The sequence below is a fragment of the Sus scrofa genome, chromosome 1, assembly GCF_000003025.6.
Source record: "Sus scrofa isolate TJ Tabasco breed Duroc chromosome 1, Sscrofa11.1, whole genome shotgun sequence".
Taxonomy (NCBI): domain Eukaryota; kingdom Metazoa; phylum Chordata; class Mammalia; order Artiodactyla; family Suidae; genus Sus; species Sus scrofa.
The window spans coordinates 237,409,152-237,437,077 of NC_010443.5; the positions used below are offsets into that span (position 1 = coordinate 237,409,152).

A 27,926-nucleotide genomic window follows, 5' to 3' on the forward strand; every position below is an offset into this window, starting at 1 on the left:
CCACTGAGCAATGCTTGGGATCGAACCCAAGTCCTCTTTGATGCTAGTCAGGTTGGCTAACAGCTGAGCCATAACGGAGACTCCGCAATTTTTTCCTCTTAAAGTCAGTTGTGCCAGCATCATTGAAAAGTCCAGCCTTTCCACACTGATCTATAATTGCACTTCTGTCATATATAAAGTTATATAAGTGTGTCTGCTTCTGTTCTGTTAAGTTTTGTTTTATTGGTTTGTTTGTACCAATACCACGTACCTTATTTCTTTAATTTGATAATATTTCTCTTAGCTGATTGGCCAGTTTCCTTCCATCTCTTTTTTCTTAAGGAATGTCCTGGCTGTTCTATCTCCCTTGCATTTCCATACATTTTAGAAACAGTTTGACAAATTTTACTTATACTTAAAAATGGAAATCACCGATAGTCTAGTGCTTAGGACCTTCACTGCTGTGGCCCAGGTTGAATCCCTGGTCAGGGAACTGAGATCCCACATCAATCTGCTGTATGCCATGGCCAAAACATAAAATAAAATAAAAATAAATAAATTACATTTGGGAAAAACTGAATATCTGTCTATAAACACAATATACCTCTCTATTTATTGGGTTTTAGTTAATTCCTATCAATAAAATTTCATAAATTTCTCCAAAAAGTCTCACATATCTTTTACTGGATTTATTCCTGGGTTCTTTTATTTTTTTATTGTTATTGAGACTGGTAGGTTGTTTTTGTTTTTGCTTTTTAGTTTTATTTTTTTGCCTTTTTAAAAATTACTCAATGAATTTGCTACATTTATGCTTGTACAGTGATCATCACAATCCAGTTTTATAGGATTTCCATCCCACAACCCCAGCGCATCCCCCCAACCCCCAAACTGTCTCCTTTGGAAACCATAAGTATTTCAATGTCTGTGAGTCAGTATCTGTTCCGCAAAGAAGTTCATTCTGTCTTTTTTTCAGATTCTACATGTCAGTGAAAGCATTTGATGTTGGTGTCTCATTGTACGGCTGACTTCACTTAACATGATAATTTCTAGGTCCATCAATGTTGCTAAAAATGCCGTTATTTTGTTCCTTTTAATGGCTGAATAATATTCCATTGTGTATATGTACCACATCTTCTGGATCCACTCCTCTGTCGATGGACATTTAGGTTGTTTCCATGTCTTGGCTATTGCAAATAGTGCTGCAGTGAACATTGGAGTCCATGTGTCTTTTTGAGTCATGGTTTTCTGTGGATAGATGCCCAGGAGTGGGATTGCTGGATCAAATGGTAGTTCTATGTTTAGTTTTCTGAGGCATCTCCATGCAGTTTTCCAGAGTGGTTGCACCAATTTACAATCCCACCAACAGTGTACTAGGGTTCCCTTTTCTCCACACCCTCTCCAGCACTTATTGTTTGTAGACTTTTTGATGATGGTCCTTCTGGCTGGTGTAAGGTGGTACCTCAGAGTGGTTTTGATTTGGATTTCTCTAGTCATGAGTGATGTTGAGCATCTTTTCATGTGTTTTTTGGCCATGTGTGTGTCTTATTCGGAGAATCGTCTGTTTAGCTCTTCTGCCCATTTTTGGCTGGGGTTGTTTGTTTTTTTGGTATGGAGCGGCAGAAGGTGTTTATAAATTTTGGAGATTAATCCCTTGTGAGTTGCTTCATTTGCAAAGAGTTTCTCCCATTCTGTGGGTTGTCTTTTTGTTTTGTTTAGGGTTTCCTTTGCTGTGCAGAAAGTTTTAAGTTTGATTAGGTCCCATTTGTTTATTTTTGTTTTTACTGTCATTGCACTAAGAGGTGGACCTGAGAAGATGTTGCTGTGGTCTATGTCGGAGAATGTTTGGCCTATGTTTTCCTCTAAGAGTTTGATAGTATCTGGTCTTATATCTAGGTCAAATCAGAGCTGTAGCTGCTGGCCTATGCCACAGTCACAGCAACGCCAGATCCGAGATGAGTCTGCAACCTACACCACAGCTCATGGCAACGCCGGATCCTTAACCCACTGAGCAAGGCCAGGGATCGAGCCCACAGCCTCATGCTTACTAGTCAGATTCGTTTCCACTGCAACATGGTGGGAACTCCTACTTTTTTTTTTTTTTTTTTTTTTTTTTTTTTACTTGTAATACCCAGTGTTCATGAGGATGAGATAAAACATGCTGGTGGCAATAGGTATTAAGAGTATTATAAATTAACATGTGACATTTGGATTTGGCTCCATAATTATGCTGCCATAATCAATGCTAAGGAAATAATTCCACATACAGAGGAAGAAGCATAGCTGGTGACCAGGAGCATAGACTTTGTAAGTCTGATACACCTGGATTCAAATAGTGGGTCTACCATTTCTCAACTGGGTGACTTTAGGCAATATACTAGCCTCTTTGAGTCTTAATTTTCTCACCAGTACAATGAATATAATGACAGTATCTAATCATAGAGTGGTTGTGGGGATTAAATGAAAGAATGTTTGTAAAATGTTTAGCACAAAATCAAGCACTTAGGGCCCCATTAATAAAAATTATTATTATTATTATTATTATCATCAGAAACAAACCATAAAACTTGATGCACAATCATATTCATCATAGCATCTTATAGATTTTATTTGTATTTATTTGCTTGTTGGAAAGGGTATACAGTTCCTTATATTTATAAATTGGTTGTAATCCCTCTTCTCTGAATTCTATACTATGTTCTTTGGTTTATTTACCTACTGGCATCTTGGAGTTTTTTTTTTGTTTTGTTTTGTTTTGTTTTTTTTGTTTTTTTTTTTTTGTATGAGCTCTTTACATAATGAAGGTTTTAACCCTTTGAAAACAAAAACAACAAACAAACAAAAAACCCTGCTGAGCCATGATGGGAACTCCTGGAACACTGTTTTATTACTTCCTTTCCAGTTCTCCTGCCTTTAATGTCTTTTTCTTTTATTGCTACACTTAGTAATCTTTATAGTATAGCAGACATTCTTGTGTTCTTTCCAGTTGTAGAATGATGTTTCTAGTATTTTATCATTAAATATGTTCTCTTTTTCCCTTTCCCTCGCCATTCGTTTCCCCTGTCTTCTCTCGTTTTTCCTCCTTTTCCCTCTCGCCCCTGTATCCTCCACCCCATATTTTTTAGATTAAGACTTGGCTTTTCTTTTCTCTCTCTCTCTCTCTTTTTTTTTTTTTTTTTTCCCCCCGTCTTTTGTCTTTTTAGGGCCACAACCATGGCATATGGAAATTCCCAGGCAGGGGGTTGAATCAGAGTTGTTGCTGCCAGCCTATTCTAGAGCCACAGCAACACCAGATTCTAGCCGTGTCTGCAACCTACACCACAGCTCATGGCAACACTGGATCCTTAACCCACTGAGTGAGGCCAGGGATTGAACCTGCAATCTCCTGGTTCCTAGTTGGATTCGTTTTCACTGCGCCAAGATGGGAATTCCAAGACTTTTCTTATATAGTCTTGTTTGCTAAGAGTTGTTTGAAAATTAGAAATTTCTGTTGCGAAAAAAAAAATAAGATAGATTTCATCTATTAAGATAATCATCTGGTTTTGTTCTCTCCATTTGTTAATGTAGTATATATTATGCTAATACATTTGATTTTATTATAGTTGATTTACAATATTCTGTCAATTTCTGCTGTATAGCAAAAATACATGCTTTTTCTTACTTTGTCCTCCATCGTGTTCAATCACAAGTGATTGGGTATAGTTCCTTGTGCTATACAGCAGAATCTCATTGCTTACCCATTCCAAATGCATCTACTAACCCTGAAGTCCCAGTCCATCCCACTCCCTCCCCCTCCCCCTGACAACCACAGTCTGTTCTCTAAGAACATGAGTTCATTTCTTTTGTGTAGATAGGTTCATTGTGCTATACATTGGATTCCAGGTATAAGTGATACCGTATGGTATTTGTCATTCTCTTTGTGACTTACTTCACTTAGTATGAGAATCTCTAGTTGCAACCATGTTGCTGCAAATGGCATTATTTTGCTCTTTTTTATGGGTGAGTAGTATTCCATTGTGTATATTTACCAATAACTTAAAGACATAAACATAAGACGAGATGTCATAAAACTCCTAGAAGAGATCATAGGAAAAATATTCTCTGACATCAACCATACAAGTGTTTTCTTAGGTCTGTCTCCCAAGGCAATAGAAATAAAAACAAAAATAAACCAATGGGACCTAATCAAACTTACAAGCTTTTGCACAGCAAAGGAAACAATTGGAAAAAAAAAAAAAAAAAAAGACAACGTATGGAATGGGAGAAAATAGTTGCAAATGGTGTAACCAACAAGGGCTTAATCTCCAAAATATACAAACAACTCATACAACTCAACAGCAAAAAACCAAACAACCAACTGAAAAATGGGCAGAAGACTTGAACATATGGATGGCCGGTAGGCACTAGTAAAGATGCTCAACATCACTAATTATTAGAGAAATGAAAATCAAAACTAGAATGAGTTACCATGTCACACCAGTCAGAATGGCTATCATTAAGAAGTCTACAAATAACAAATGCTGGAGAGGGTGTGGAGAAAAGGGAACCCTCCTACACTGTTGGTGGGAATGTAAATTGGTACAACCACTATGGAAAACAGAAAACTAAATTTAAAACTACCATATGACCCAGCAATCCCACTTCTGGGCATGCATCAGGACAAAGCTTTCATTTAAAAAGATACATGCACCCCTTTGTTCATTGCAGCACTATTCACAATAGCCAGAACATGGAAACCGAAATTCCATCTGCAGATGAGTGGATTAATAGATTTGATGTTAAACTGAGCTTGCATTCTTTAGATAAGCCCAGTTTAGTCATGATGTATTGCTATTTTTTTTTTATATATACATTGCTGGGTTTAGTTTATATTTTGTTTAGGTTTTCTGCTTCTGTGTCTTAAATGAGATTGGCCTTATTCCTTTCTTGGATAATTTTGGTTTCATTATTATATAAGTAATACACGGATACATTCATCTTGTAAAAAATTGAAACAGTAGTCAACTATGTTGAATAAAGAGTGAAAAGTTTTCTTCCCCTGTTCTTGCATCTCATCCAGTCTTATATTAATTGCATCTGATTGATATTAAGATTATACTAGTCTTCTAAAATGAATTGAGTTGGAGTATATTCTTTTTTTATTCTCTGGAATGGTTTTTAAAATCTAATTATATTTTCTTAACTGTGTCATAGAACATTATGTAACTATCTGGGACTGGAATGTTTTTATGAGAAACTAGTCAACCACTAATACAATTTCTTTTCTTTTTCTCCCCATTTCTTGGGTCGCTCCCATGGCATATGGAGGTTCCCAGGCTAGGGATCTAATCGGAGCTGTAGCCACCAGCCTACACCAGAGCCACAGCAACACGGGATATGAGCTGCGTCTGTGACCTACACCACAGCTCACGGCAACCCTGGATCGTTAACCCACTGAGCAAGACCAGGGACCAAACCCGCAACCTCATAGTTCCTAATCGGATTCCTTAACCACTGAGCCACGACGGGAACTCTGGTCTTTTTGCCTTTTCTAGGGCCGTTCCCCCATGGCATATGGAGGTTCCCACGCCAGGGGCCAAATCAGAGCTGTAGCCACAGGCCTATGCCAGAGCCATAGCAAAGCGGGAACTGAGCTGTATCTGCAACCTACACCACAGCTCACGGCAACCCTGGATCGTTAACCCACTGAGCAAGACCAGGGACCAAACCCGCAACCTCATAGTTCCTAGTCGGATTCCTTAACCACTGAGCCACGACGGGAACTCTGGTCTTTTTGCCTTTTCTAGGGCCGTTCCCCCATGGCATATGGAGGTTCCCACGCCAGGGGCCAAATCAGAGCTGTAGCCACAGGCCTATGCCAGAGCCATAGCAAAGCGGGAACTGAGCTGCATCTGCAACCTACACCACAGCTCATGGCAACGCCAGATCCTTAACCCACTGAGCAAGGCCAGGGATCGAACACAAAACCTCACGGTTCCTAATCGGATTTGTTAACCACTGAGTCACGTCAGGAACTCCCAATTTCTTTTTTTGTTTGTTGTATTTTTTTGAAGTGTAGTTGATTTACAATGTTGCATTAGTTTACAGCAGAGTGATTCAGTTATACCTGTGTGTGTGTATTCTTTTTCATATTCTTTTCCACTGTGGTTTATACAGGATATTGAATATAGTTCCCTGTGTTACATAGTAGGACATTGCTGTTTATCCATTCTATGTGTAGTAGTTTGTATCAACTAAACTCAAACTCCCAGTCCATTCTTCCTCTACCCCCTCCACCCCCTTTGGCAACCACAAGTTTCTTCTCTATGTCTGTGAGTCTGTTTCTGTTTCATAGATAAGATCTTTTGCGTCATATTTTAGATTCTGCATGTAAGTGATATTATGTGATATGTCTTTCTCTGACTTGCTTTACGAATTAGGTGATTCAGTTTCTTTTGTGTTTATAGGACTACATAGTATTTCAGTTTCTTGTCAGTTTGGTGGATTTTGTTTTTCTAGTGTCCATTTCATCTAAGTTTTAAAATGTTTTGGCCTAAAATCAATAGGAAGATATTATGATATCTGTTATGATATCTGTGGTATCTCTGTTAATGTCCCCCTTTTCATTCCTGAAGTGTCTTTGTTTATTTGCAGCTTTTAAATTTTTTTGAATCAGTCTTACCAGAGTCAATTTTATTTGTTTTTTTCAGAGCCAACTTCTGGCGTTTTGATTCTATCTATTATATTTTTGTTTCTTTTTTCTTTTCTTTCTTTTTTTTTTTTTTTTTTTTTGTCTTTTTAGGGCCACACCCATGACATATGGAGGTTCCCAGGCTAGGGGTCTAATTGGACCTGCAGCCACCAGCCTATGCCACAGCCACAGCAGCGTGGGATCCGAGCCACATTTGCAACCTACACCACAGCTCACAGCAACACTGGATCCTTAACAAACTGAGCGAGACCAGGGATTGAAACTGTGTCCTCATGGATGCTAGTCAGGTTTGCTAACCACTGAGCCACGAGGGAAACATCTATATTTGTTTCTATTTTGTTATTTTTTTTGGCCTTATTTGTCTATTAGACCAATCTTATTAAATTCAATTGTTAAATCTTCTATGTCCATACTAACTTTTTGTCTGCTTGACCCATAAATTTGTCTGTTTGAGTGGGATCTGTTAAAAATCTTCTAGTGGGATGGTACTTTGTCATTTTCTTCCTGTAGTTCTATTTTTGAGGTAGATATATATATGTATATGTGTATATATATATGTGTGTGTGTGTATATATATGTATATATATATATGTTATATAATTGGCATATGAGTTCAGAATTTTTATTCTGGTGAATTGAAACTTTAATCATTTATAGTGATACTCTTTATTAGTAGTTGTGTGTTTCTCCTTGAAATGTATATGTTTCTCTGATAGTAAGATAACTATATTGATTTCTTTTGGGTTTTTTGTTGTTGTTGTTGTTGAGCTGCACCCAAGGCAAATGGAGATTCCCAGGCTAGGGGTCTAATCGGAGCTGTAGCCACCAGCCTATGCCAGAGCCACAGCAACGCCAGATCCAAGCTGTGTCTGCGACCTACACCACAGCTCATGACAACACTGGATCCTTAACCCACTGAGCAAGGCCAGGGATCAAACTTGTGTCCTCATGGATACTAGTCAGTTTCGTTAATCACTGAACCATGATCAGAACTCCCTTATTTCTTTGGTTTTTATTTGTCTGATTTATATTTTTTCATCTTTTTATTTTCAACCTTTTATGTCCTTATATATAAGATTCACCTCTTAAAAACAACATATAACTAAGAGTTCCCCTGTGGCATAGTGGGTTAAGGATTTAGCATTGTCACTTCAGTGGCTTGGGTCGCTGCTATGGCATGGGTTTGCTCCCTGGCCTAAGAACTCCTTATGCTGTCAGTTTGTCCAAAAAAGGGAAAAAAAAAAACCCACAACATATAGCTAGATTTATTTTGTTTTGTTTTTTGGCTGTGCCTGCAGCATGTGGAAGTTCCCAGGTCAGGTACTGAACATGCACCACACCAGCAACCTGAGCCACAGCAGTGACAATGCCAGATCCTTAACCTGCTGTGCCACCAGGGAATGCCTATGCTCCTGTTTTTAGTCTAGCCTCTTTGGATTTTCCTTTATTTTTTACAATCTCAACCATAAATTGAAAAGGATTAAAATGTCTTCGATCCAACATTTCTGTTAGAGTATTTTATTTTATTTTATTTTATTTTTTGTCTTTTTGCCATTTCTTGGGCCGCTCCCGCAGCATATGGAGGCTCCCAGGCTCCATATGGTCAAATCAGGGGTCAAATCAGAGCTGTAGCCACCAGCCTACACCAGAGCCACAGCAACTCGGGATCCGAGCCATGTCTGCAACCTACACCACAGCTCACGGCAACGCCGGATCCTTAACCCACTGAGCAAGGGCAGGGACCGAACCTGCAACCTCATGGTTCCTAGTTGGATTCGTTAACCACTGCGCCACGACGGGAACTCCTCTGTTAGATTATTTTAGCATATTTTTTTTTGTGCTGGCCATCAAGTAAACTTTTATTTCTTTGCACATATTAGAGACAAACTATGGCCATCTAGGTATGGGAAGCAATTTTTAGGGATTTATATGTGGCCATCCTCAATATTGCCTAGAATCTGAGTATGTTTGATTAAATACTTGGCCTGAAACATGTTGAAAATTATCTGTCAATAAAACAGACTAATGTGATCTACATGTACTGAAGAGAACTGAATATACATTTTCAAATTTCCTGGTATTGCCAATAATATCCTTTTGAAAGTGTTTCATTTTAATAAAAATGGTGCAAGGTAATTTGCAAATGATTAAGGCATGTTGTAAAGAAATTGACTTTTCTTCTTCAGTGTGCTTTATCTGGTACCTTTTTTTTTTTTTTTTCCCAGTTTGCCAAGCATTGGACAGAATCAAATGGTCTGGAATCTAAATCATTAACTCCCGTATTATGCAGAGCATCTGCCAATAAATTAAAGAACAAAGAGAATGTATATACTCCTAAGTCTGCTGTAAATAATGAAGAGTGCTTTGTATTTCCTGAACCAAGGACTCCAGTTAATAAGAACCAGCGTAAAAGAGAAATACTCACCACACCAAATCATTTCATTACACCCTCAAAAGGTATTTGCTGTGTTGATGAAGCAGAGGTCAAACATCTTCAAATTCCTTGTTTTTACCATGCTAAATAAACATTTAGCAGGTCAGTAATGACTAGTATTGCTCTCAGGAATTGCTAGGAGAAGCTAAGCTGCTTTTTAAGAATATGTTATTTGCTCTAGTTGTAATGGAAGCATATTAATCAATGTCTAATTTTTCTCAATGTTTTCTCTTTTCCACATTTATCAAGTTGAATCATAGCATCATAGAATAGCAAGCTGAAAGACAAGTTAGAGCTGATGTAATCCCCCTGCCCCTTTTACAATTAAGGAACCTGATATTCACACAAGTGAAGTGATTTGCCCAAGGTCGTACGTCCAGGTTTAGACTTTGCTCTTCTGCCCCCACTTAGAAGGACTATACTGAAGTCTCAGCTGAGGCCTTCCTGCTCATCTGGATCTCTAGTTGTGGTGTCTGATCCTGTTCTGTCTGTGTGTGTTTTTACTGCCTGTATTCCAGCAGACAGGTAAAGCCACGATGCCTTTGCAGCTATCAGTTGATATGTCCATATTACAACTCTCTCATTTCCTTTGATTTCCTCTTCAGTTTAGTCATTGCCAGTTCTTTAAGCTATTTTCTTTGTGACACCTCAGTGTTTTGGTTCCTGCCTTATCTGGGCACATTCTATTTTGTCACTCTGTTTAAAACATGGTGCCTAGAGGGAGTTCCCTCGTGGTCTTGTGGTTAAAACTCGGAGCTTTCACTGCTGTACAGCAAAAATACATTCTTTTTCTTGCTTTGTCCTCCATCACGTTCAATCCCAGGTGACTGGGTATAGTTCCCTGTGCTGCACAGCAGGATCTCATTGCTTACCCATCTACTAACCCCAAACTCCCATCCCTCCCACTCCCTCCCCGTTGGCAACCACAAGTCTGTTCTCCAAGTCCATGATTTTCTTTTCCATGGAAAGGTTCATTTGTGCTGTATATTGACTCCAGATATAAGTGATATCATATGGTATTTGTCTTTCTCTTTCTGACTGACTTCACTTAGTATGAGACTCTCTACTTCCATCCTACATAGATATTGTTGATCGATCTCATTTTCTTGTTCTTGGGGAACCAGAGAGTATAAGATGAATAGTCTTAAAGCAAAACCCTCAAGATCTCTTTTTGAAAGCTTGGTATCTTACATTTATTATAAAGTGAATATTATTATCTCTAAAAGGTATACAACTTTTAGATAATGAACAAAAAATTAATCAGTATAACCAGATTTGTTCATGCAAATTTGTCACAAACTATCTGGGATACAAATACCCTACTAAAATAAAATACCAAATTCTAGAATATGGAATATGAGAATAACCAAAGCTCATGACCCTTTTAATAACTTTTGTCAAATTTCACAGGGGACCTATGAAAAGAGCTATAAATTGAATAAATACATATCAGTAATACCAATTAAAGGTGTAAATTGGGTCCTGGCATAAATACAGGTTGACTTTTATTTATAGAAAAGAGGATCAGTAATCCTGAAATCTTAAGTCTGTGATCTATTTAGATTTGTCATATGACATTTATAATAAAATCCTAAGCATGGCCTCACTTTAGCAGTGAAGAAAAAGAAGAGCCACACATGTAAAGCAAAATGATTTTTGTCTTTATTATAAATCACATGGAAACATTTCTTTAATGACTTAGAGCCTTAACATTCCCTGTCCAAGTGATTATAATATTTCTGAGTCAATGAACTAGGTGATGTATGCATTATTGATACAAATTTTGAAACCATAGCATGTCAGTTACATATGGTTTGTGTTTGTTGTTTTTCTGACAGCTAGAAACCAGTGCCTAAAAGAAACTCCAATTAAAATGCCAGAAAATTCAGCAGGAACAGAGAAGTTAGTAACAGGTGTCATAAGCCCTGAGAGGCGGTAAGTGTTCAGTTTTTTAGACTCTTTGATCTTTAGTATGTATAACTAGGTTTCCTTTCCTCACATATGATAAACCCAATTAAGGTAAACCATCATGCTGGGTCTGTCTGAGACGGTAGGAATGTCTGTATGAACCCGGTTTGTGGCCATTACTGAGGCTGTTACCACTGCCTCCGTCAGCGGGGAGAATTGTAAAACTCAGCAGCAATAGGTCTGGCACCCTAACTGAAAATACTGTGAGCCTGAAGGACAGTGGCCCTGGCTGCAGTCACATAGTTCCCTTGCTGAGTCCTGTCTGAGTACAGACATCCAGCAGTGGACAGCGGTCACTCAGATAGGAAAGATCCTAAATGGTGCTTCAAAGAAAGCCTGTTCCTCTTATACGAACAGTTCTGCAGCATAGGTGACCCTCCATTGCCTTTTATAACTATTTTTTTTTGGGGGGGGTCTCTTTTTTAGGGCTGTACCTGCAGCATATGGATGTTCCCAGGCTAGGGGTTGAACTGGAGCTGTAACCGCAGGCCTGCACCACAGCCACAGCAACTCGGGATCCGACCTGTGTCTGTGACCTACACCAGAGCTCACAGCGGGATCCTTAACTCACTGGGTGAGGCCAGGGATTGAACCCAGGTCCTCATGGATGCTAGTCGGGTTTGTTAACTACTGAGCCATGGTGGGAATTCCTATAGCTCTTTTTTAAAGCAGGCTCCATTTTGAGGACACTTGGGGGAATTAGAATGTGAACTAGGTATGATGATGATACGATGGCATTATTAGTAATTTTCATGTTATCATAATGATATCATGGTTATGTAGGGAAATGTCCTTATTCACTGGCAATGTGTGCGAAAGTCTTTCAGAGTGAAGGGCCATGATATCTTCAAATGGGCTGCTTTCCGATGTTTCAGTAAATATGTACATATTATATATATGTATGTATTATATGTGTGCAGTGGAAGCAAATGTGGGAAACTATTAACTTGTTGAATCTAGAAGGATGTATGGGATGGTCATTATACTTTTTGTTGAACTTTTCCGTTTATTTGAAATTTTAAAAAAAGATAGGGGAAAAATAGTTTTGGCAGTTGGCTTGGGGGCAGGCTGATGCTACATTTCAGTGGGAGGGGCTGTTGTGCTCCCTGAGGAGTAAGAGGGCCTGGCCCTGGGGTACCTGACTGAGGCACACCTAAGGGACAGGACCAGAGGATGCCCGTGAGGGGCCCAGCAGACAGGAAGTTTTCCTAGTGGCTCCTTCTTTTTTTTTAAGGTGTCGCTCAGTGGAACTCAATCTCAACCAAGCACATGTAGAGGACACTCCAAAAAGGAAGGGAACCAAAGTGTTTGGGAGCCTTGAGAAGGGCTTGGATAAGGTGATCACTGTGCTTACCAGGAGCAAGAAGAAGGGCTCTGCCAGAGACGGGCCAAGAAGACTAAAGGTAAGTAGACTGGAATTCTTCACTGTGGGTTTTAGAAGCTGACTGCTAACTGGACTACTTTTTTAAATTTTTTTTTAAAGAAATTTACTAAATGAATGGATTAGTGTTGTTTCATTCATTTAGCTAATACATAGTTTATGAGCACCTAAAATATACATGTAGCTATGCAGTGGTTTTTGAGAATGCAGAGGTAAATTAGATCCAGTCATTCGTTTGGAGGAACAAATTGCTAAAATTCAAATATTCAAGTTTAGGCGTTCCCGTTGTGGCACAGTGGAAATGAATCCGACTAGGATCCATGAGTCTGTGGGTTTGATCCCTGGCCTTGCTCAGTGGGTTAAGGATCCGGTGTTGCTGCCAAGTTGTGGTGTAGGTTGCAGAAGTGGCTCGGATCCTGCGTTGCTGTGATGTAGGCCCGCAGCTGTAACTCCAATTTAGCCCCTAGCCTGGGATCCTCCATATGCTTCGGTTGCGGCCCTAAAAAGAAAAAAGCAAATACTCAAGCTTACGTAGGGCAATTAATCATAGAGGCAACATGGAGGTGGGGGAGTCTGAGGTGTATATGAGGAGCTGCCTTAAAATGCCTTAAGAAATGAGGACTTGGGTGTTCCCATTGTGGCTCAGTGGTAACGAACCTGACTAAGATCCATGAGGATGCGGGTTCGATCCCCGGCCTTGCTCAGTGAGTTAAGGAGCTGGCATTTCTGTGAGCTCTGGTGTAGGTCACAGACCTGGCTCGGATCCCACATTGCTGTGGCTGTGGCCAGCGGCTTCAGCTCCTATTCAACCCTTAGCCTGGGAATTTCCATGTTCTGTGGGTGCTGCCTTAAAAAAACCAAAAAAAGGAGTTCCTGTGGTGGCTCAGTGGTTAACAAATCCGACTAGGAACCATGAGGTTGCGGGTTCGATCCCTGGCCTCGCTCAGTGGGTTAAGGATCCGGTGTTGCCGTGAGCTGTGGTGTAGGTCGCAGACACAGCTCGGATCTCGAGTTGCTGTGGCTGTGGTGTAGGCCATTGGCTACAGTTCTGATTAGACCCCTAGCCTGGGAACCTCCATATACCACGGGAGCGGCCCAAGAAATGGCAAAAAGACAAAAAAAAAAAAAAAAAAAGGACTTGAGCTCATTTGTCCTGTCTCTGGCACATAGAAGTGTCTCTGACACATGGGTACATTTGTTCGCCCTCAAAATATTTGAATGTGGGAAGTTAATTTGAACATCAAGTGTGGTGTACGTGAGGAAAATAGTGAGCAACAGGATGGGAAGGTAGGCGGGCTAAGGCATTTGGAGCTTATTTGATGGACTTTTTATGCTTTTTTTTTTTTTTTTTTAAGGTCTGCTCCTGCAGCCTATGGAATTTCCCAGGCTAGGAGTCAAATTGGAGGTGTAGCTGCTGGCCTACACCACAGCCACAACCATGCCAGATCTGAGCCACATCTGACCTACACTACAGCTCATGGTAATGCTGGATCTTTAACTCTCTTATTGAGGCCAGGGATCAAATGAGTATCCTCATGAATACTACTCAGGTTCTTAACCCGAAGACCCACAATGGGAACTCTGACCTCTTATGCTTTTCTAGCATATTTAATTTACCAGTGGTGTGGACGGTATATTTGGTGGGGAAAGGAAAAGAAGTGATGAGTAGACATAAAATGCTTCTTACTCTCTTGGATTCTCTCTGAGCATTCCTTTAGACATCTAATGAGTGACATTTTTGTTTGGGGGAAGTAAGAGGTGAAGGGGTGAATAAGACACAGACCAGAAGTCCCTTAGTGGCTCAGTGGGTTAAGTAGCATTGTCACGGCTGTGGCGCAGGTTCGATCCCTTGCCTGGAAACTTTTGTGTGCCATGGCACACCCCATGTCTTTGAGGAACTCAGAATGGCCATGGGAGCAGGCAGGGATGTTGCTCTGATCGACTGGGCTCAGTGCTGTAATCAAAACATGTTCCAAGAGATGTGGGGCCCAGTGAAGAGAAGATGGTAGTGTTCCCCATGATTTGAGGCCTGGGTCTGTGTTTAGTTTTTGCCCTAAAGAGTCTCATTTTGAGCAAATCTGTGCAAGTTTGGGGAAGGAAAATGCTAAGCTGCAACTGAAAGGGTTCTTCAGGGGAAAATGTTTTGAGATCCCATTTACGTCCTGACTTAAAGTAAAAAAAGGTAAAACTTCACATTAGTATTTGTTGCCTTGTTGTATGTATGTCATGCACATAGGAGTTTTGTGTTCTGTGTGGCTGTTTATTAGGCATATTTTATTCTTTTATTCTGAGATTCCTCTGGTTGGAGACAGTTGTGAGGTACTCCAAACCCTGACCTTATCGATTAAGAAAATCACAGTGCAGGAGTTCCCGTCATGGCTCAGTGGATACGAATCTGACTGGCATCCATGAGGACACAGATTCGATCCCTGGCCTCGGTCAGTGGGTTAAGGATTCAGCTCACAGTGTGAGCTGTGGTGTAGGTTGCAGACGTGGCTTGGATCTGGCATCGCTGTGGCTGTGGTGTGGGCCAGCAGCTGCAGCTCTGATTTTACCCCTAGCCTGGGAACCTTCATATGCTGTGGGTGTGGCCCTAAAAAGACAAAAAAAAAAAAGAAGAAGAGGAAAAGAAAATCACAGTGCTGTTTCTCTGAAAAATAATAAAATTAAGGAAGCTTGTTCAGCTATATACATTATTGAGAAGCTAAGCGGTTATCGAATACTAATGGACGATATTCTTAAAAAATGTCCACCTGTGTAAATTGCTTGGGACTTGAATGCATTTTTCACTAGGAACTGCTGTGATGTTAGTTGGCTTTCTAGGTATCCCCAATAATTCGAGGATATAGAAAAAAAATCACAAGATTAGGAACGAAAAGCCTGGGTTCTAACCTCAGCTTCAGGCAATGTAGCTTGAATAAATCATTTTATTTCTGACTTTCTCAGTTTCCTTATTTGTGAAAATTGGAGATAATGTCTGTCCTGGCAGCTTCACAGAGCTGGCACTTGTAAACAAGACTACATTGCATATGAAAAGCTTTATCAACATAAGGTGTTCCAATGTCAAGTATCATTGTTATTATCAATGTTGAGCATTTTAACCCCAGTGTGGCAGAACCACAATTCTAATTAGCATACATCTAAAATCTGAAAGTTTATTTAACTGTTGTTCTTTAACCCTTTTTATTTTATTTTATTTTGTATCATTTTATTTTTGTCTTTTTGCCTTTTCTAGGGCCGCTCCCAGGACATATGGAGTTTCCCAGGCTAGGGGTCAGGTAGCCGCTGGCCTACGCCAGAGCCACAGCAACTGGGGATCTGAGCCGTGGCTGCAACCTACACCACAGCTCACGGCAATGCCGGATCCTTAACCCACTGAGCGAGGCCAGGGACCGAACCCCAAACCTCGTGGTTCCTAGTCAGATTCGTTAACCACTGCGCCACGATAGGAACTCCTCTTTAACCCTTTTTAGTGCTTTAAGTTTTTGTGGAACTTAGGGACTTGCTTTATGAAATTAGCCTCATTTTCCCAATTAGATCTTATAGTAAAGAAATTATAGGAGTTCCCTTTGTGGCTCAGCAGTTAATGAACCTGACTAGGATCCATGAGGATTTTGGTTCAATCCCTGGCTTTGCTCAGTGGGTTAAGGATCCGGTGTTGTGAGCTATGGTGTAGATCGAAGACACAGCTTGGATTCAGCATTTCTGTGGCTATGGTGTAGGCCAGCAGCTGTAGCTCCAGTACAACCCCTAGCCTGGGAACTTCCATATGCCTTCAGTGTGGCCCTGAAAAGCAAAAAAAAAAAAGGGAAAGAAAATTGTAGATTTACGGAAAAGTAAAAAGATGGTACAAAGAACACCTTAGTTTTTTAAGTTAGCAAATTATATGCAATTAAGCCCACTTTTGGGAATCAATCTATAAAAATCTGAAGTTTAGATAAAGTAGCATTACTTCATTTTACAAAAGGAATCACTTGAATAGTGATTTGAAAGTGTTCAGTTTATTATTATCCTGTAGAAGCCAATTTAGTTTGTGAAAAAGTCCTTGATTGGGAGCCAAGAGACCGAGGGCCCTGTCATAGCTGTGCCACCTGTTCCTTTTGTAATTTGAAGCTGGGTTTCCTGAACTCGAGTCTTTGACAGTTACCTTCATCTCGGCATATCAGCATATCATCTGCCCTGATAAAGCATATTTTCTTTATATGACTCATTTTAAAAACACATTTATAGAGTGGTAATTGACGTATAGTAATTTACGTATATTAAAAATGTAATATACTTAGGCTTTTTTTTTTGTTTTTGTCTTTTTAAGGCCACACCCTGTGGCATGTGGAGGTTCCAGGACTAGCGGTGAGCCTACGCCACAGCCACAGCAACACCAGATCTGAGCCTTGTCTTTGACCTACATCACAGCTCACAGCAACGCTGGGTCCTTAACCTGCTGAGCGAGGCCAGGGATTGAACCTGCAACCTCATGGTTCCTAGTTGGATTTGTTTCTGCTGTGCCGCAATGGGAACCCCTATACTTTGGCATTATATATGCACCTGTGAAACCACCACCACAGTTGAGATGACTAACTTTTTAAAAAACTTGTATTTATTTAAAAGGAAACTATCATTAGTTTTTGCTAATTATATTTTTCTAGATCAGATTGGAACAAATACATAAATATTAAAATAAAAATATTTATCTACATACCCCCCACAGTTATCTTGTGTAATTCCATTTGTAATTTATATCACATTTTTGGAAACACTGTCTTAAGAAACTTATGGACCTCCCTTGGGTCATAGGTTTTTATTTTGAAAAATAAGGTAGTTGAGTCTTTTCCATCCTCACCATTTTGTTATTTATAAAAAGAACAGAAATCTGAGATACAGGAAGTCTAATTTTGTCTGACAGTGGGGGTACTATTATGAAAGTCGGAATTTTTGTCTGTCTCTAGGACCTATTAGAACAGTGCCTGGTGTTCCCATTGTGGCTCAGCACTAATGAGCCCGACTAGTATCCATGCGGGTTCAATCCTTAGCCTCGCTCAGTGGGTTAAGGATCTGGCGTTGCTGTGAGCTGTGGCATAGGTCGCAGACGTGGCTCGGATCCTGTATTGCTGTGGCTGTGGTATAGGCTGGCAACTGTAGCTCCAATTTGAACAGTGCCTGGCACCTAGAAAGCCCTCAGTTGTTGAGTGAATGGATGAATGGATACCAGTTAGGAATGAAATTATTTCTGAGAATTATGCTGTTAGTTGTGAATGAGAACAAAAATAATGACATTGCTTTTTTAAAAAAGTATTTGCAGTATTCATTCCTTCATAGGATTGTCATAGAATCTGGGATTCTATAAAATTTCTTTTTTTTTTTAAATGACCACACCTGCGGCATATGAGGGTTCCCAGGCCAAGAACTGAATCCGAGCTGCATTCTTTAATCCACTGCAGGGAGCTGGGGATCAAACCCATGCCTCTGCAGTGTCCTGAGCCACTGAAGTCAGATATAAAACTCCTTAAATAAAGAAAGAATTAAGGAAACATATCCAACTCCATTCAAGAGAAATTTTCTAGGGCATTTTTTTTCTCTTCACCCACTTTACATTTCAGGAGTCTTTATGACAGTGTAGGAAGTTGAAATAGGTAGAGCTCAGATAGACTTTATTTAGTATTCAGTTATTAAAAGAGGTGGTAGGAGAGGAAGATGCAAAATAAAAAGCATGATGATATGGATGTAGTTACTAATGACATGATTTTTCCAAGCTTTCCCACTGCCATCACAATCCAGCTTACCAAGAAATGGTCATAAATTCTTTCAGTGTTTTTCTTGAAATATTTCCATTTGAAATGGTACTGTATTAAGGAGTTTGAGATCTCTAAATAGGGTAGGAAGGGGTTTGTGTTGATGTATGGATTTACTTCTTACCCTCTCTTTTTCTTTTTTAAGCCTCACTATAATGTGACTACAACCAGATTAGTGAATCCAGATCAACTCTTGAATGAAATAATGTCTATTCTTCCAAAGAAGCATGTTGACTTTGTACAAAAGGGGTAAGAAGCACACTCGCAGGCTGTTGCCTTTATTGCTTGATGTCTTTCAAACTTTGAGAAAACATAGGTTGATTCCTCTCTCCTTATTAAAAAATATATTTCTCCCCCCTCATTTTCCACAAAGCTTTTGTAGTAGTGTCTTTGTTCATAATTTATTCTCTTTTGTTTTAGACAAACTATTGAAGTTTTAAAGTGCCCATATTGTCACCACTTTCAAAGAGAGACTTTTGGGTTTTTTTTTTTTTTTTTTTTTGTCTCTTTAGGGCCACACCTGCAGCATATGGGAAGTTCCCAGGCTAGGGGTCTAATCAGAGCTGTAGCCACCGGCCTACGCCACAGTCACGCTAGATCCGTCTAAAGCCACGTCTTTGACCTACACCACAGCTCACAGCAATGCTGGATCCTTAATCCACTGAATGAGGCCAGGGATTGAACCCACAACCTCATGGTTCCTAGTCGGATTCGTTTCCACTGCGCCATGACGGGAACTCCAAGAGACTTTTCAAAATATGAAAATCTGGATGTCTTCCAGTTTTTTTTGTTTTTGTTTTTGTTTTTTTTTTTTTGCATCTTATATTTTCTTTTGCTATTCTGCTTTACAATAATATTTATAAGTTGTAATTTAAATATATGAGATTATCAAACAAATCAGATGTGCATAGACTCTTTTTATGATGTGCTGTGTGACAGGATGCTGTTGTCAGGACTTTAGGAAGTTATTTCACTTTAGTTCTTTCCCACTGTTTTTGTTTGTTTGTTTTTTGTCTTTTTAGGGTGGCACCTGAGGCATATGGAGGTTCCCAGGCTAGGGATCGAATTGGAGCTGTAGCTGCTGGCCTATACCACTGCCACAGCAATACTGATCCAATCTTCGTCTTCGACCTGCACCACAGCTCATGGCATCCGTGGATCCTTAACCCACTGAGCAAGGCCAGGGATCGAAATCTGTGTCCTGATAGATACTAGTGGGGTTTATTAACTGCTGAGCCATGGTGGGAACTCCAGCTCTTTCCCACTGTTGAGTGAATTGCCATCAAATCTCCAAGATTACCCGCTCACTGTCTGAAGAGCCAGACCTCTTCTGGTTTCCCAAGATGTTTGTATTTCTCAGCATTTCCTCTTAGTTATGTCTCTTTAAAATTTCATTATTAAAGCACTAATACGAAGAGCCACTAAAAGATTAACAAAAACATTTAAGTAGAACGGTCAGTAGAGTAAGATTTTAAGAAACAATCTTGTACAAAAATAATTTTATTTTTCCCTCTGTAAATATTGGCAAGCATTCCATACTTGAACTCTGGCTTTCTTCTTTAGGTGTCATCAGAACAGATCTAACTCTTGACCTGTTCTTCATGCTTTGGATTTATTCACAGTTTCAGAACCTCTAGGCAAATCTATACTAGAAAGCTTTCAATCATTTCCTTCCTTCTCAGCATATCATCTGTGAGATCACTAATTGGCTGTTAACTGATAATTTTTTTCTTTGAACTTCCTGATGAACCTGAAGGTCTGCTTTGATCCTTTAATTTTTTTTCCTTTTACCTTCTCTTTTTGTTTTTTTTCCTTCTTTGTGACAAAGCAGAATAACAAAAGCTAAGTTTTTCAGTGGTGTGGTGTCACTAATCTCAGCTTTGTTCCATTACTACGCTTTTCCAGTGAGGAAGGATTACTTTTTATGGTTTATCTGCCCACCAGAAGATACACAGGGTATATTTTGTGGCATTTCTGATGTTGACTGCTTGTTTTTAATCGATAAAGCCCCCAAAGATATAACTAAGTTAGTAAGAAAAAGAATATTTTTATGGGATTTCCCTTTCGTATAGCAGGTTAAAGATCTGGCATCGTCATTGACGTGGCATCATCATTGCAGTGGCTCAGTTTGATCCCTGGTCTAGGAACTTCCATGTATCCTGGGTGCAGCCAAAAAAAAAGAGAGAGAGAGAGAGTGTTTTATGACACCTCATAATATGTAACAGATAAAAGTAACTTCCTCAGAACTTCTGCAGAATAGTGCCTAATCACGTGCCCCTAAATATTTAAGGAACTGAAATTTAGAATTGATCCTACTGTTGGTGTTTATTGTCTGTTGAAGATCAGTAAGACAGTTAAATAAAAATAAAATATAATGTAAACAAAATAAAAGCTGATTTACATGAACTCAAATTTATGCAACTTGGTGGGGACATACCTATTTCTTTTTTTTTCTTCTTTTCTTTTTTTGCTTTTTTTTCTAGGGCCACACTAGTGGCATATGCCATTCCCAGGCTAGGGGTAGAAATTGGTGCCACAGCTAACCAGCCTAAACCACTGCTACAGCATCAGCAACACAGGATCTGAGCCATGTCTGCAACCTACAGTACAGCTTATGGCAGTGCCAGATCCTTAACCCACTGAACGAGGCCAGGGATTGAACCTGCATCCACATAGGTACTAGTTGGATTAGTTTCCCATGCGCCACAATGGGAACTTCCCTATTTCTATTTTTTTTTTTTCCCGGGCAGCACCTGTGGCACATGGAGGTCCCCAGGCTAGGGGTGCAATTAAAGCTGTAGCCACCGACCTACGCCACAGCCACAGCCATGGCAACACCGGATCCTTAACCCACTGAGCGAGGCCAGGGATCAAACCCGAAACCTCATGGCTCCTAGTTGGATTTGTTTCCGCTCTGCCACGATGGGAACTCCTCCCCTATTTCTTAAGATGTGTGAAGGCTTCGCTGAGACTGGACCTTTCTGTTTTCAGAGTAGTTTGTGTGGCAGTTCTAATTATATATGCTGTATGTTTCAACCATGGGAATGCACCATCTCATTGGGCTTTTATGACTCTGCTCTAAAGTGTGGTACTGATCATGACCTCTTATTGCTATTGGAAAGATCTCAGAAGCGTGTGTCCTGCTGAGAAGTTGGTGGCTTCAGCTATATGAGACAGAAGTTTTTGGTGAAGGGCACAAAATGTGCTTTCCTTTGTTGTGAACTTTGTGGAACTGGCCTAATGTTCACAGATTACACCATTGAAAGGCTTGCAGTAAGGATGCCAGAAGATTTCTTGAGCATGAATGGCATGTATAGCTATGAAAGAAGGGCTTTTCTTTGGAGCAAGGGAGAATTCTGGTAAAGCTTTTTCATCTTTATTCTTTTTTTAGGATCCAGATTTAGCTTTGGGGAAAACACCAGTCATACTCCATCACTAAAGCATAGCTAGGTCATTTGGAAACTGTAAGCTGTACTACATTGCTTAATATGAAATAATGGTTCTTTTTCCCCCTTGGCCTCCTAGAGGCTTAGAAATCTCTTGCATTATACAGAATATTCATGGTTCTCCTACTAACTGGCTTCTTATCTTGTTTTTCACAGCTATACACTGAAGTGTCAAACCCAGTCAGATTTTGGCAAAGTGACAATGCAGTTTGAACTAGAAGTGTGCCAGCTTCAAAAACCTGATGTGGTGGGTATCAGGAGGCAGAGGCTTAAGGGTGATGCCTGGGTTTACAAGAGATTAGTGGAAGACATCCTATCTAGCTGCAAGGTTTAATTGATAGATGGTTTCCATCTTGCCTGATGAGCATGGGTGCGATACAGCCTACGTGGAGCCTGGTGTGATTGGTTTGATTTTAAAAGTCCACTGGAACTACACTCGTTTCTAAAGGGCTATCCTAAAGACCAATATTTTTTGCTTGTTTGTTTTTAAACAAAAGATACTTTTTGTGGATGAATCTAAGCCAAGACTATCTGCCGTTATCTGTAACTGTCTTTTTAAGTAATATGCTTTGTATAATAATAACCATTGACTTTCTTAGATTCACTTCCATACATGAATGTAAGCTCTTAACTGTTTCTCCTTTTATTTGTAATTTCTTTCTGAAATAAAACCATTCATGAATATAGCTGGCTTTTCCTCTTCTTTGTATTTGATTTTGATCCAAATAAAACCTCAAATGGCTTTTTGACTATTAAGTAGAGACTATTTGGAGTATGTTTTATCTGTTATCAAATATGCCTTGGGCAGAAAAACAGGTAGGAATTCATTTGCATAATTTTTTCCTGTCTCTGATTTAAGTAGGATTTATTGAGATCGTTAACTAAGTCACAGCTGTGGTTACCAGAGTTAAACAACACATTTAATATGTTGGATAAAAAAGTATTGACTTCAGTAAGTGTGTTCGGTCACCAATGATAAGCACCTGAACTATGAACCCCCCATGAAATGTTACTTTATAGTAATTTTCCTTAAGTCGCAATGTTGGCCTCAAATTTGTTCTTTTATTTCATTTTATTGGTCTCTAAAGCCCAGTACTCAAGTTCTATGTATGGAATTTACCAGTTAAACTAGTTGGAGAAAAAAATAACACTCTTTCTAGTCAGTTGTGAAGGAATGTTTTGTCATTCATTTATTCAGTAAATATTTACTAAGTGCTTATGGGTCCTGGAGCTGAAGATGATACTGCCTAGTAAACTCAGGGAGCTCAGAGTCTATTAGCAGGACGGATACATCAACCAGTGCTTACAGCATAGAGGGTATGATCAACTTTGGGAGGAGTAAGGAGTGATTTCTTGGAGGAGACAGTATTGGGTCTTGATGGATATATAGGAGTGGAATAGAAAGAGAAGACAGTGTGACATTCTTGGCAGCAAGAATGGCATGTGCACAGGCATGGAGTTATAAAATGGCATTGTGTGTTTAGGGTGGAGGCAGAAGGTGCTGAAGGGGAAAATAGTAGGCAATGAGGATTGAACCTGTAGCTGGAAACAAGTGACGAAAAAGCTTGAAGGAACCCGAATGCTTTACCAAACTGGGTAAATGAGAACTGCAAAGGGGCTTAATATTTTTTTTATAACAGTTTTACTGAAACGTAATAAACATACTATAAAACTAACCCTTTAAAATGTATAATTCAGTGGGTTTTAGTATATGCACATTTGTGTAACCATCACCACAATCTAATTTTAGAACATTTTTATCACCTGAAAGAGAAACCCTGTACCCCTCCCCTTTCCTGCCCAGCTCCTGGCAACCACTAACCTACTTTCTATCACTATGGATTTGATGACTCTGGACTGTTCATGTAAATGGAATCATATAATATCTGGCCTTTTAGGTCTTTCAACTTAGCATAATATTTCAAGATTTCTCATAGCATGTCTTAGCACTTCATTCTCTTTTACTGCTGAATAATATTCCATTGATTAGATATTTGATTTTATTAATGCATTTACCAATTGATGGAAATTTGGTTGTTTCTTGGATTTTATGAATAATGCTGCTGTAAATATTTGTATACAAATTTTTGTGTGGATGTAGATGTTCATTTCTCTCATGCATACACCTAAGACTGCAATAGCTGAGTCATCTAACGTTTGAGAAACTGACAAACTGCTTACCGTTTTAATGATCCCAACAGCAATACATGAGGGTTCTAATTTTCCCACATTCTCACTAACATTTATTATTGTCTGTCTTTTATTTTAGCCCTGTGAAGTGGTATGAAATTGTATCTCATTGTGGTTTAGATTGGCTTATCCCTAATGACTAATGATGTTGAGTGTCTTTTCAGGTGCTTATTGGCTGTTTATATGTCTTTGCCCGTTTTTAATTGGGTTGGTTATCTTTTCATTGTTGAGTTGTAAGAGTTTTTTAGTTCCGGATATAAGCCCCTTATCAAATACATGATTTGCTTATATTTAGGCCGCCCCTGTGGCATATGGAAGTTCCCAGGCCAGGGATCAAATCTGAGCCAGAGCTGTGACCTATGCCACATCTGAAGCAATGCTGGATCCTTGCCCACGGTGCTAGGCTGGGCCTCCAACCAGCACCTCCACCGAGACAAGCTGGATTGTTAACCCACTATGCCATAGGGGAACTCCTGGTTTGCAATTTTTTTTTTCCTCATTCTATAGGTTGTCTTTGTATTTGCTTGATGCTGTTTTTTTGAAGAAAAACTTTTGAATTTTTAAAAATCCAATGTATCTATTTTTATAAGACATAAGAAAAGATTTCTATTCCTCTGTCAGATGGCATGGTCTGGAATGGTGATTTCCAAAAACTTTTGACCATGAACCATAGTAAGAGGTACATTTTACTTTGGGATCCACCACATAAACATTTATAAAACACTGCTTAATCTTACTACAAGAGATACTATTTCTTGTTCCATTTTCTTTTTGACCGTGCCAGTGGCCAGAATCTCCCTATTTTCTCTTTTATTTTTATTTATTTATTTATTGTCTTTTTACCATTTCTTGGGCTGTTCCTGCGGCATATGGAGGTTCCCAGGCTAGGGGTCAAATTGGAGCTACACTTGCCGGCCTATGCCACAGCCACAACACCGCCAGATCCAAGCCACGTCTGGAAACTACACTACAGCTCACGGCAACACTGGATCCTTAACCCACTGAGCGAGGCCAGGGATTGAACCTGCAACCTCAGGTTCCTAGCTGGATTTGTTTCTGCTGCACCATGATGGGAGCTCCTGGGATGCAGGTTTGATCCCTGGTCCAGCACAGTGGATTAAGCTGCAGGTTGGTTTCCTGGGCTGTGCAGGAGCTCCACATGCCACAGGGCGGCCACGAAAAAAAAAAGAAAAAAAAAAAGTGCCCTGGAATACCCCTTGTGGCTCAGCAGGTTACGAACCCAGCTAGTAAGCACGAGGACTCAGGTTTGATCCTTGACTTCGCTCAATGGGTTAAGAATTCAGCATTGCTATGGGCTGCAGTGTAGGTGGAAGATGTAGCTCAGCTCCCAAGTTGTTGTGGCTGTCAGCTGCAGCTCCGATTCAGCCACTAGCCTGGGAATTTCCATATGCTGTGGGTGTGACTCTAAAATGGGAAAAAAAAAAAAAAGCTTTCACAAAAACTTCAAGCTATCTGACCAGAGAAAGGACACTTAGAAATATGCTGGTTTTCCTATGATTGGAGGTGTTGAGGCATATTGGACACCCATTTGTGGGATGGGTCATAGAAGAGATCCAAGTACTGAGCTGAACCAATAGTCCTGAAGCTCCTGTCCTGCTTTAGCATCTAATGTCCAGTAACATTGTGGAAGGTAATGAACCAGTTGTTTGGATGTGGAGAGTAGAGTGACCCTGGGAACTTTTGCAGCAGCATTTTAGGTAGTTTTGAATAGTTTAGAAGTTGGGAATGATAGGATAGTGAATGAGTCACAGGAGCAATCAAGAATTGTGTTTGTTGGCTGTGTTGGAGAGAAATAAAGCAGTGATCACAGTAGCTGTCAGGTTTTGAGCGTCCACTGTGTGCCAGAAACTATGCTGGATGGTATGTAACAGGGATCCGCAAACTACAGCTTATAGGCCACCCTGTAGCCTTTTTTGGTAAAGTTTTATTGGAGCAAAGACAACATCAAATAGCTCATATTGCCTCTGTGCTGTGGTGGCAGAGTTGAGTAGTTTTGATAATGTATGATCCATGAAACAGGAAGTGTTAACTATCATAAAGTATCTACAGAAAAAAGTTTGCTGACCCCTGATTTAGAGAAATGTTTTCAAATCATTGCAACATGTATCATACACACTAACTTATTTATCTTTACACTAACTCTGCATGGGAAGTGGTATCCCTTTTTACAGAGGAGAATGCCAAGGCTCAAGAGAGGCAAAGTAATGACTCCGGTCAGGTCATAAAACTTGTAAGTGCATTTGATTCAAACCAGATGTGGCAGATTCCAAAGTCCATGTTCTTTCCTATACTAGAAATAGAGGTACTACCTCTCTCCTGAAATTGCACCATATAGGAAAGCATGATTATATATGATACTTATTAAAAGATTGCTTTTTTATAGTTGCAATCTTAATACAAACCGGTTAAGACATAGGAAAACTTTGCTAATTCAGACCTTATTACAGTGTAATTTACTACAGTTGAGTGTGTTATGTGATTCTTTTTAGTAACAAGTTCATAATGTCTTCCTCTGAGTAAGGAAAATATAGCCTACTAAGAGAATAGGACGTGAATGACTTTCAGCTTCTGGGTTCCACAGTGATTTCATGAATTTTAAAGAGCTTATTTTTATGATTATGACTATTATGTAAAACAAGCCTACAGAATTAGATATCTAAAAGCCTTTCTTATAGGATAGGATCCACATCCTTGCCTTTTCCAATTTCTAGAGGCTGCCAGCATTTCTCAGCTCATGGCCCTCATCCTCCATCTTCAAACAAAGATAATTTCATTGGGCCCATCCAGATAATATAGGATTACTTCCCTATTTTAGGGTCTGGCATTTGGCAACTTTAATTTCATCTGTAAGCTTAATTCTCCTTTGACATGTAATATGTCATATTCCTATGTCCCAGGAATTTGGTTGCAATATCTGTGGTTGAAGGGCATTCTTCTGCCTATGAAATGATTTTTGACAAAGAAGCCAGGACAATTTGATGGGGGGAAAAGAACAGCACTTTGAACAAATAGCCCTCGCATAACTTGGTTTCCACATGTAAACATGAAGTTGGACCCCTACCTCACACCATGTTAAAAAATAAAATGGTTTGGAGACCTAAATGTAAAACCTAAAATGATTTAAAAAAAAATTCCTGGAAAAAATACAAGACTAAATGTGACTTTGGATTTAGGCAATGGTTACCTAGACATGACATGAAAACACAAGCAACAGGAGGAAGAATAGATATATTGGACTTCAAAATTAAAAATTTGTGCTTCAATGGATGCCATCAAAAAAGTGAAGTGACAACCCATAGAATGGGAGAAAATATTTGCCAAACACCCATCTGATAAATGACTTGAATCCGAAATATAAGAAAATTCTTAAAAGTCAGCTATAAGAAAACAACACAATTTTAGTAATGAGTGAAAGATCTGAATAGATGCTTCATCACAGAAGATATACAGACGGCAAATTATGACAAGGTGCTCAACATTATATGTCATTGGAGAATTTCAAATTAAAACAAGATAGCACTGTACACCTATTGGAATGGCTAAAATCCAAGAACCTGACGATATCAAATACAAGGCTGTGGAACAACAGGAACTCTTATTCATTGCTGGAATACAAAATAATGCATCCAATTTGGAAGACATTTTGACAACTTATTACAAAGCTAAACATAGTACTACTACATAATTACGTGATTGTGCTTCTAGGTCTTTCAATTGATTTGAAAACTTAGGTCCACACAAAAACCAGAATATTTACAACAGAGTTATTCATAATTGCCAAAAATTGGAAGCTACAGAAATGTCCTTCAATATGTGACTGGATAAAGAAATTGTGGTACATCCATACAATGGAAGATTATTCAGCAGCAAAAAGAAATGAGCTATCTTCATGAAAAGACATGGAGTAACAATGAAATGCATATTGCTGTGTGAAATCAATCTGAAAAGACTACTATTTGGTTACAATTATATGACATTCTGGAAAAGGCAAAACTGGAGACATTAAAAAGATCAGTGGTTGGGAATTCCC

At 39.4% G+C, this 27,926-nt stretch overlaps 1 protein-coding gene across 5 annotated transcripts in view; it reads left to right on the plus strand.

Moving 5' to 3' along the window:
* MELK (maternal embryonic leucine zipper kinase) overlaps nt 1–22,371 on the plus strand; it is a 114,362-nt gene extending 91,991 nt beyond the window's left edge. For all 5 annotated transcript variants that reach the window (XM_005660248.3, XM_021066086.1, XM_021066072.1 and 2 more), the window contains 5 exons: nt 8,893–9,124; nt 10,940–11,036; nt 12,304–12,472; nt 18,385–18,488; nt 21,842–22,371. In XM_005660248.3, coding sequence (XP_005660305.1) covers nt 8,893–9,124; nt 10,940–11,036; nt 12,304–12,472; nt 18,385–18,488; nt 21,842–22,019 — 780 coding nt within the window. In that variant the 3' untranslated portion in view covers nt 22,020–22,371. The remainder of the gene's footprint in view (nt 1–8,892; nt 9,125–10,939; nt 11,037–12,303; nt 12,473–18,384; nt 18,489–21,841) is intronic.